The sequence below is a fragment of the Mizuhopecten yessoensis genome, unplaced genomic scaffold (assembly GCF_002113885.1).
Source record: "Mizuhopecten yessoensis strain PY_sf001 unplaced genomic scaffold, ASM211388v2 scaffold3621, whole genome shotgun sequence".
Classification (NCBI taxonomy): domain Eukaryota; kingdom Metazoa; phylum Mollusca; class Bivalvia; order Pectinida; family Pectinidae; genus Mizuhopecten; species Mizuhopecten yessoensis.
In genome coordinates this window covers 78,129-89,647 of record NW_018405136.1, presented here as the reverse complement: position 1 = coordinate 89,647, position 11,519 = coordinate 78,129, and the positions used below count along the sequence as shown (strand labels likewise).

The 11,519-nt window shown below is 35.5% G+C and overlaps 1 protein-coding gene across 1 annotated transcript; it reads left to right on the top strand.

The window, feature by feature from the left end:
- Positions 1–5,246: 5,246 nt before the first annotated feature.
- On the top strand, positions 5,247–11,233 carry LOC110447785 (CD209 antigen-like protein C). Its single transcript, XM_021493692.1, has 4 exons — positions 5,247–5,319; positions 6,941–7,198; positions 8,625–8,813; positions 10,658–11,233. The coding sequence occupies exons 1-4, from the start codon at positions 5,280–5,282 to the stop codon at positions 10,873–10,875; spliced, it is 705 nt and encodes a 234-aa protein (XP_021349367.1). The 5' UTR covers positions 5,247–5,279; the 3' UTR covers positions 10,876–11,233.
- Positions 11,234–11,519: the final 286 nt, after the last annotated feature.

Sequence of the window (11,519 nt, the reverse complement as noted above, 5' to 3'; positions counted from 1 at the left end):
TTTCTAACTTCTTTCCACACAGGTTCTCCATCACCCAATGACATTTTCTTTTCTCAAGATATACAAATCAAACAATCTACACAATCCCCTAGTTATGTCTGTATCTTCCAAATGCATATTATTACTTGCAAATGCACTGTACATATCTTTCCCAAATATGCAAGACTCTAATGCCTTTTTGTACAAACCAATATCAATAAAATTCGTCATACAAAAATCACCATAGCAACACTATCGGTAAGATTATTTTTTTGTGCTTCGTCCATGTTTAGACAACAGACAATGAGAATACTATGCCATAATTGCATCAATATCCAGGTGAGGAATACAGGCCAATAGGCCTTTTGCTGAGTGTAGGTATATTATTTAGGTACGAGTTTTTTTTTAATTTCTTAGAAAATATATTGCTTTATTTGTCATTCAATAATTATATGAACTAAAAGGGTAATCAATTGTGCCACTTCAGATTTGAGACAAAGATTGACTGTCCTTGATGTGATGATGTAAAACAATATACATAATGTATAATATTTTGATTTCAGCTCATCCTTCTTCTCCCCCTTTGGATAGTGTTGTCATACCAGATGCTACAGAAGCCATTGATCTAACTATCTCTGTACCCGGGATACGGCCTGATGCTTCAGCGTCTTTCAATCTCACTTCTTCTACTGGGACCCTTAGACCTGATGTAAGTTACTATAAACTAGTTATGTCTTTTTGTCACCTGTGTTGAAGGCGCATGTGACCTGCTACCACCATCGGTCATCGTATATCTTTGTCCGCAATCGTTTATCATTTTGGCATTTTTGACATCTTAAAAAAACAAAACCCACGTCATGATATAAGACTAGATTTAACTTGATGCACGGGTTTCAAGGAAACCACGCTTCTGTGAGGACATTTATATCCACTGTAGTTAACATAAAAAATGCATTTAACTACACTATACAGTTGTTTTGTCTTTCTAGGACAAATTAGTGTTGCTACGGGCCAAACAGATGGACTTTCAAAGAGGTCTTAACAACTGTTCAGACGAAGGGTAGATGAGTCAAGCCTCTTAATTACATGAATATTAGTTAATTAAGAAATTATCACGGTATGTGTGTGTATTATGGTGGTATATATAATTTGGATGAGAAAATGTAGGACAGACAAATTAACGAAAGCCGCCTGTTTGTTTTCGCCAACATTTTCGAATCCCGAGTTATATATTCGACCATATTATACAAATATATGTTGATTATAATACATTTCTATTTTCCCAAGTAAAATGTAACGAAAGTGGTAGAATTTCAAATGTGATAATAAGGAAAGCCTTTTCATTTATATTATGAACCGTGCCACTACACCAATGAGGTAATGGTTGCTATCAAGGATGTAATTTATTTATTTTCTGTGCCAAAATTGAACATATCAAGCCTAAACTTTACAACTACTACTACTACTACTACTCCCTCCATGAATGGTATACTATTTGGGCTAGATATAATTGATGCATTTAAATGTGTGCCATATGCTTCATAATACAAAATGTATTATTTAAACTTTAGGGTACTGGTAATGCTGTGGTAACAGTGACAGATGATGGAAATGGACGGACATCCTCTAGTTCTTTGAAGATAGATGTACTTGCTGGCACAACCTCTACTGGGGATATCTTCACTATACAACTGATAGTTGGGACTTATTCTGAAACAAAGCAGTGGACAATTTCTGCCACAATTTACTAGTTCGTTTAATGTGATCAACAATGTTCAAAATATCGATATACTAGAAATTTAAACTGTGTGATTTACTTAACTGGAAACGGCAACTCGTCTTTTTAGAATAATCTAATAAAAATACACAATAAATCTCATGTTTGTGTCTCTTATATATATTATTGTTACTGTCGTTATAAAGCAAAGCAGAAACCAACGTCATTTTACAAACCGTGATCCAACCTCGAGTGTTTTTTCCATTGTGACTGGGTTATAGTGATAATGAAATACTTTCCCCTGTTAGATATTTAGGTTTAATTTACAATTGCCTTGACTCCCCTCATATAAAACATAAGAACAGCATCTGTGTTTACATGCCAATAAAATGAGCCAAGAACGTGACGTAACAATTGGCGTAGGAATACACGTACACAAGTCAAAGGTCGCCAAGGCCCATTCATTTTTACAAACAAAAACCCACGTGTTGGTATCATCGGGACATCTAAAAAATGTTGATAAAGTTTGTAAAAATTCTAGACTCTAAAGATGATAATTATTAAAAACAAAATTCTAAATAAGAAATGAATAAAATATAACGAGAAATCTGTGTATTGAGGGTCGTCTGCTAAACTTGGACCCCTGCCAGTTTTACATGTCGGTAACGAATTGACCGAATGATGGCTGGTGCATTTGGTAATTTCATACTATCTCTATCAGGAGAAAATAATGTTGTAAAGGACTTGTTAGACTTTGATTTTGGAGACAACTTTGGCACCTTTTTATCAATACTCCAAGCCTCGGACATGGTGCCAGTTGTAGGTTCGGAGGTTATGAATATTGCAGCTATTGGTGGACTCCCCCAACCGGAGACTCCATCCTCCCCCAAACCCATTGCAACAAATCACACGGAAACAGGTTCACCACCATCCAAAACAAGGTTTAAGATAGTTTCAGCAGATGATATGAGGAGATTTGAAGACATGTATTAGTCAGATGCGACAAAGAGAAGCACACAATGGGGCATAAAGATTATAAAAGGTAAATAATAGACAGACATGAATTATAAACTAACCGGTAAATATGAATACAACTCTTGTAAATGACGTGGTGCTATCATACAGTAGATCTGCTGCTGGTCACGTTGAGTAACTCAACACAACACTGCCATTGATGTGCAGATAAATTAAAACAAAATATTTGTCAAGTCATTGCCATTATTGATTGCGTAATGAATTATCAGTTTGTAACCGTTGGTTGCATTTGAATTGTAAATTGGCACAAGGAAGCATATTGCTCAGAGATCAGCATGTTGACCATCACAGCTGACGAGTTGGCCCACAAACTCACTAAGTTTTATTGTGAAGCAAAGCCAAAAGAGAAACCATCTGATAGTGATACCAAGCCTTCTGCTGACAGTGACGAATATCATAAAAACAGTTTATAAAATATCCGGGCAGCAATAAAAAGACACCTCGCAGATATAGGTCGAAATATTAACATTGCCAATGATCGGGATTTTAAATCGTGCAACAGAACCTTAAAAGGACTTCTGAAAGACTGTTTGACGCGTGGGGCTTCGCGGCCAACACAGCACAAAGAAATTATAACTCCGAACGATTTCGAGAAAATAAATACCTTGAAACTGCAAACGAATCTCCAATCGTAGAGCTCCATTTCCAATTAAACATAGATTCATCCGCTTCAAACATGACGAAAAACGGCGTTTAATGTGCATGTCCAATAACGAGCCAATGGCCGATTAACATATGTACTCTACTGTCACATCGTTGTTTCAGACTTTTAAAAGAATTTAACAATAAAACTGATGACAAAGCTACAAGGCTGTTTCACACGTGCGTGAAGGAAGCCTTGAATTCGCCGGTGACCCAAAAACGTGGTATAATAATAAAGCCCTGGGTAAATCTATCTTCCCCCCAGACATCTGTAAACAGGCAGGCTGTTCAAAACGCTATACCGACCACTGATTACAAGCATCGTGTATCCAACGCATGTCTGATGCGGGCTTCGAAACAAGAAACATTTTGTTCATGTCGGGTCACAAGACTGTTGCAAGCGTGCGTAGCTACAGTCGAGATTGCTCCACTGCCCAGAAACGGTCGGTCAGTGCTATACTGACATCCATGAGCTCGGGCCACGACACCTGTGTCTCGGCAATTGACACACATCCTATGTCTGTTGTCCAAAATAATTCGACAATAACCCATCCAAATTTACCATTCATTTCTCTCCTCAAATGTGCATTCGACGTCAGGGATGCTTACAAACTCGAGTTTTGCAAATTGCACGTTTAACATTAAAATGTAGGCTCGGTTCATTTCCCATGTTTACAGTAGAGCACCTCAGGAACAACTGTTTAATTGGGGCGCACCCAAATTTAATCGTGTTTCATACGAGTGCAATCGCTACCTAAAATGTGTTTCGTTCAAACACAGTGCTACTGATTATGTCATTTTTGACAGATCTTTAATAAATAAAATCTACAGATTTTTGAACTTTGGAAAATAGTAAACCTTAGTTGATTTCAATATGTGATGGCGGATTTATATTTTGTCAAAAGGTCAAGGGATGACATGTAGCGCTCTGATATGCCATTTAACAGGCCTTTTTTAATCAATGAATCTAGAAAGATGTCGCTATTCTTAAACTTCAAATATAAACGCTATTAGCTCAAAATCCAGGTAATAACATAAAGTTGATGATTTAGTTGTGCGAGTCATAAAAGACCAGATTCGCAAAATGACCCTTCTGAGTGTACTAATCCTGGAATCAGATAATGTTCGGATGAGACAAATAAACGCACTGATCAATATCACTTCACTGATAAATCATCATACCAGGCACTGATTGGTCTATTTTAGCATCAACTTCGATTTCACCGGAAAAGATTCCAAACAGTCTACTGTTAGTTCTGCAATCGATATTAAAATGGGAGGCGTTTTTTGTTCAAAATATCCCATTTATAAATTATTTTAACATTGTGAAATAATAACAAGCTTTGTCAAAATAAGATGAAGAGTTTCTTTATCATTCCAGCATACATGTTCGTCTACCACATTGTCAAAACATGAATTGATTTTCGTTTGGTTTGTTAATGCATTACGTCCTATTAACAGCTATGGTCATTTAAGGATGTGCCAGGTTTTGGTGGTGGAGGAATGGCGGAGTTCCTGGAGAAAAACCACCGACCTACGGCCAGTACCTGGTGACTGTCCCACGTAGTCCTCGAAACGGCGACCTAGTGGTGGATGGCTAGTGGTATCAGAATGTCTGACGCCTTAACCACTTGGTATTAGTTGCTACAATAGTTTGGTATTAAAATCAGTACCTGTTAACAACCTATTGATCAATCAGGACAATGCAATTTAAAAGCAAACATTCGACTATCACTCAGATACCAATCCTTTGTTATGATCACAGAGGGAAGTCTGTTAACATCGACTAATTGATTTATTGTGACAAGCACGTCAACATAAGAGCATATTAACTAAAATATATCTGGGCAGGTTAGGCTTAATGCTGTTCAAAATATAATAGTGCCCTCGTAGAAGCAAGTCAAGCATGTTTTTGTTTAAACTCTGTTTTCTGATATTAGCGAAAGGTAAGTGATTTATTTTTTCATTGTACGTTTGCAAGTGTTTTAGGTAAAACAATATATAAATGTTTAAGTTTATTTAAACGATATTCGTCTGCGTTCAAATCATCAGCGTGCATTTTTGATTACATAAAAACAATATAATATTTGCAAAGAAATACATTTTATGCATAAAATGCTATTGAATGACCGTTTGGCACCAACATATGCTGGACGCTCCGGATGCGTAAAAAAGTAAAATAGACCTTCTATATGTCACAACTAATTTATCTATTTATCTACCTATCAATCTATTTGTTTGTCTGTTTGTTTGTTTGTTTGTTTGTTTGATGTTCAGTCTTTTGGTACATTTAAAACATGTTAATCTACCTGCTGCCCAATTACAATTGATATGAACTTTATTCTTTTCGTTTCTCTGTTTCGGCTTCAAATTTTAAAATGTAAGTCTTAAATGCATCAAACTGACAGCATCCCTACTGAAAATGTTTCTTGAAAGATATCCAGCATAGACTTTTCTAAGGGAAAGAAGTATGTCCCTCTTCTCGCAGAATGTTTTATATATTTTTTGTTTTCATGTGAGGTTTTATTTATTGAAAGGCTTATTAAGGCTCGGTATACAAACTCTTGCCAGTTCTTTCAATTTCACTTTCAGATATATCCAAAGTACTATCTTATAACGAAAATATATTTCTTGACCATTCATGATCGTGTCTACCTTCTTAAGCTTAAGTTTTTTAGGAATGAGAATGTTATTTTTCTGAAATGCCATTCCTTTTTCTCACCCTTCACATGTGTGTCTCCTTGTCCCTGCCTAGGTTGAGATAGCCTCGTGTTGATTAACAAATGTTCAATTGTGTGCTGTGTGCTATCGTACTTAAGCTACATGTATATTCAAAACGAAAGTAATGGGATGTTATTTTATATACGAACAACTACAGTGGATTTCTTGCGTGTTTTATCTTCAGTTGTATAGGAATCCTTGATGATATGGATGAAATTAAAATATACTTACTTCACATTATATAAAACATTTTATATTTATTTTGTTTTTGTTTTTAAAAACTGCTATGCAAGTCTTTATTGTATTGTATTTCGGGAATATTTTCCTATTTTGGTCACGTTACTATCTGATAATCAAGTTGAGCAGGTGTAAATTGATGACATAGATCGTTTTCAATTATGTTTCGTTGTGGAAATGTTGCATAACTCCGCCCACGTGTTTTGATGATATTTTATCAATCACTGTAAGTAATATATAACAATATTTAAGCATACAGACAATTAGACAAACGCATAGAATATTCTTAAAGTTCAACACTTTTATTTCCAATTTCAAATCTGACGAAAATGAAATTAATTACTGTAATATTGGCTCCGATAAAAGGTTCTGAACATTTTTCCTTAGAAGAAGAGGGCAAACTGAATGAATTTTGTGTCAGGATATAAATAGCAAGCACATTTTTGTTCTTTGCACGCTCATAAGACATGACTTACCAACACAGGACTACATGTTATATTTTCTTGTACTATTAAATCATAAACAAATGAATATGTCTAAATTTAATCTCGATTTCATTTTCACAAAACCATTATCTATAAGAGATTTTTGTCGTTATATATTGTATAGCACTACTGTTACTATCCTTGGCGAATGGTACTCTTGTCCTGGATGAGAACTCTGCAATGGAAAATTGGTTTCCGCATAGCTACGTGACGTCAGTGGGCGTGGTGAGATCAAAGTCTGAGTGTGGACTTCATTGCTCGGCTGTTGGTTGGTGCATGTCCATCATATACGACACAGCCAATAACACCTGTTATCTTAACGACGTATTGTTCACAGACGTATCCAATGGTTACTGGAGGCAGAATACGACTCACTTCCAAGGTAAATAACAGTTTTATCTATACTTGTATTGCATCAAGAAATATCCACTCCCGAAAGGCACCGTTGGCTGAGTGGATAAGGCGTCTACCATTCTGCTACTACTTACCTGCCACCAATGGGTCGTGGGTTCGAAACCTACATTGTGCAGTCACCAGGTGCTGACCGCAGGTCGGTCGTGTTTCTCCAGGTACTTCAGCTTTCCTCCACCACCAAACCTTGGCACGTCTTCAAAGTCTATACATGTAAATAGGACGTAAAAAACATACAACCAAAACATTATTCCAGAAAACTCAGGTAATAAGCTCACTTACGTTTTCTGTTGAAATATTTCATTACAAAATCGAAGGCTCAGTGTTCGATAGCATAAGAATGACCCTAGTAGACTTGTTTGATCATTAAAATTTATCAAAAGAATCATAACGGTAACATTGACCGACTTTTAAATTGTATGTCGCTTCTCTGTTGCCTTTAAAAGACATATCCCCACAGCAATTGGTAACTATTTAACCCTTTGAAACACTCACATTACTAACATCATATCACTTATTTCGTCTTGACATTTCGGCAGGGGTGAACAGAGTGCAAGAAAGTGTGACCCCTGAAATGTATTTCAAATATACCAAATTGACTATTCCGCTTACTTGTTTTAACAAAGGTAAACTTTTTTTTTCTAGTATTATTTTTACTTGGTTTAAATCTACATTCAATTTTTCATATATCTTATAGAAAAAATGATGTTATGAAACATGTATGCTTATTTCAAAAAATACCTTTATGCGAAATATATTCATTTAGAATAAAGACATAACCACCAAAACCGTTTGTTTCCTTTAAAAAAATATATTGACATGTAAATCTGAGCAAGGGATTAAGAGCAAAATACCTAATATATACACAATCGAATACATTTGACCCGACCGTGACATCACTTTTGTAACTGTTAATCGGCTTGCGTACATAATCTGGGTTGCCTAGACAAAACAAATCTTAAAAATACCAAAGTCGACAACCCCAGGACAAAATATGAATAATAAAAATATTTGCATGGAGACTCTTCAAAAATGTACAAGAAGAATAAGACCAGGTGTATCGGAAGTGTAAGCGTCTTCTTTTTGATTGCCTTTATTCTCATATACATCTAGGTTAAATCTTAGTATTGTCACGTCGTCGTAGCGAGAAGTGGGGTAGTGACAAAACAACACGCCATACTAAATATAAAACAATAACGTTTAAATGAAACGTCCGTACTCCAATCTATCAGCACTATATTAGAACATTGGTAATCATAGGAATTATGCTTTATCACTGTAGATTCGAAACAAATATAATTTTGTCCATTTTTACCAATGAAAAGGATCCTTTTCTAATATGCCTAGTTTATGTATGTATTGTACTACTCATGATTGTATTTTATCTTTTTCACCAGTGAAGAGTACTGTAACTATACCTGAGGGTTATGACTGCAATGCTTTCACTGGAAGTTGCGTAAATATTTCATCTTCTCCTCACACTTGGAATGATGCGTTCGACGTATGTGCGGCAAAAGGTGAACGATTTCTTCTGATTGATAGCGCTAACAAGCAGTTGGAGGCCGAGCAATTCATGCAGGATCAAGGTAAGTTTACCGGTTACATCTGTATGTTACAATAAACCATTCCTCCTAATAGCCGTTCCCTTAAGGATGTACTCTTTTGAGATTTAAATCAAGTTAAGTTTAGTTTCGTCTCGTGTAACCGGCTTTTGTATTATTTATCAAATAATGATACATTTTAAAAAACAAACGCGTTTCTGAAAAATATGTTCAAAAACTAAACGCCTGTTGTTTGTAGGACGTTTTAAAATAGATTTACAAAAAATGACCAATTTGACACCAATTTAAAAAAATAGCATTTCTTCCGCTTTACGAAACGCCAAAATGTCACCTTTTGTAACGAAAAAGAGTTTTGAGTTGCTTTCTAAGATTGGTCGCAACGTACAAAATATATACGAATTGTGGATTTTTTTCAATGTCTACGCCTTGAGAACATAGCAAATATATAGCTTTTCTGCTTTTTCCCCTTTATCTGATATTATACTGTCACAACTGTAGTGAGACTTAGCAAACAAATATCGACATATCCAATAAAATTCGAACTGCAAGATATTGTATTTAACAGATTGCTTAAGGATCCTTTGAATACCTTTCGTGAACCGTCTCTATGGATATTGTTTTGAAAGTGTGGCGCATATACAAAGCAATCTATTAAAGGCACTTAAAGACAAAGTCAATGAAACAGATTATCGACCTGCCATCGTATAACAGGCGGATATACAGTGTATAATATTTAAACAAGCTTCACGAACGTTAGTGTCTTTTATTCATTTGATATGGAGGTTAATTATTTTTATCAACTCAACTTTTGATTAAACCTTAAACAAATTTGATCTGACAATGGGTAATATGATTTATAGATTATCACACTGTATTTCCAGTGTTTGTCGTGAGAACAATTTTCTCATCTCGAGCATCTGGATAAAACCGAGAGGCCACCGCAGGTGATCTCGAGATATTAAATACGTGCGAGCAAACTATTTATCAACTATATACTACTACCTTATATATTTCTCCATTTAAAAACCTCAACTAAACACCATGTTGTCCAAATGACTTCTAAGCTCAATTGTCAACGATCGCCTGTGACAAACGTAAACAAATAGACGTTTTGCGCGGAGGAATACATTGCCAATAGTCTCGTGTTGGCGCTGTTTAAGAAATCTTCTCCCGGGGTGATTGTGTGGTTGTTTACCCCGAGACTTTGCCGATGGTTACAAAACCAAATCATAGACCCGCGGATAGGAGATTTCTCCGTTACCTTTCAAGGTAGATATGAAGATTTTCTTCCATCATTCAAATACATTGTATCTTGTTTGAAAACAATTTATATCAGCATTTGTAATTTCCTGTCAAGCATGATTTGCTCAAACTTTGTCCGACTGATCGTTCCTGGGACGATTTTAGTGGTCTTTTTACAGCCAAGGGTCATTTATGTGGGTATTGTATACGTTCACGCTGGAGACGGTATGGTTGAATATATACCTCCTTGCTTAAGAGCAGGTATTACGCGAATATAAAGTGTTATCTCATTGAGTAACAGTAACAGTACGAGAAACCTGTCAACTACCCATAGATATATAAATAAAGTAATCGATTAATATACAAACTTAAAATTCTATTAAATTGTAATGTCAAATTCCACAAATCTTTCTGAATTTTAAATCCCTTTTTTTGTTTGTTCCTATTTTGTTTTTGTTTTTGTTGTTTGTATTTATATATATATATGTTGTTGTTGGGGTTTTTTTCTGGGGGGGGGGGGGGGGGGGAGGGGGTACTTTTTAGTTTTAATGTCAACTGAAACTGATTCATTGTTTATGCACGCTGTACATATGTCATACAGATACATTTTTGAATTTTCTTTTCAGGTCTCAGCTATTTATGGATTGGGTTGACTGACCAAGAAACCGAAGGAGTATGGCTAGACGGAGAAGGAAATATTATGGAGTACAGCAACTTTCATAACGGACAGCCAGACAATGGAGGTAATAACCAACACTGCGCTCTGATGAGAGCCGACTATGGATATAAGTGGGATGATGTAAACTGTGGTAATAACTGGTATGTCGTCTGCGAGATGATCTAACCTATGTAGAATTATAAGAACGTTCGTGATTGGTTAATCCATTACGTCATAGTGGTAGCGCAATGAATGCTTCTTTTCATATCATCAAATTATCGTCAGTTTTAGACTTAAATCTCCAAATGAGCCGCGGTTTACGGACCCCCTTACCACTATCAGAAACTATAACGTTGCATTTCAAACTGTTTTGGCATTACTATAACTTTAAAAAAAAATGTTTCTGAAAAGAATGCAATATGTTGCAGGAACTTTTATCAACACATAACACACAAATAGTATCAACAAAAATGTTGAGCGTGCAAATTCAGGTGAGCTGGACCAGAAGTTGATGCCTAGACCTCAGATTGTTATAGAAAGCGTTCATTTAAGCGATTGTACGCAATAATTCATGGTATTGTCTTGGTTTGTGATAGATACTATACAATGTCTTCTAAATTATCTGATGAACAAGTCGGCTGTTTTTTCAGCAAAAAAAGCATTTCATTGATAAATGTTTACTACTGTATAGAATACTCTACCTTAGGGCGGATTCTATTAAAGTTAATATTACTGCTTCAAATTCTAAGCTATAATTATGAAAATCGCTATATTCAAGCTGATTTTATCGCAAGCAATATAATATTTGTTATTATAGGAATCACCTTCAA

Excerpts from the sequence above, each read along its gene's own strand:
- LOC110447785 (XM_021493692.1), top strand. The coding sequence starts at position 5,280 with ATGTTTTTGTTTAAACTCTGTTTTCTGATATTAGCGAAAG. Across the intron at positions 5,320-6,940 it reads TTTTCTGATATTAGCGAAAG|CACTACTGTTACTATCCTTG; the intron begins GTAAGTGATTTA and ends TATATTGTATAG. Across the intron at positions 7,199-8,624 it reads GAATACGACTCACTTCCAAG|TGAAGAGTACTGTAACTATA; the intron begins GTAAATAACAGT and ends CTTTTTCACCAG.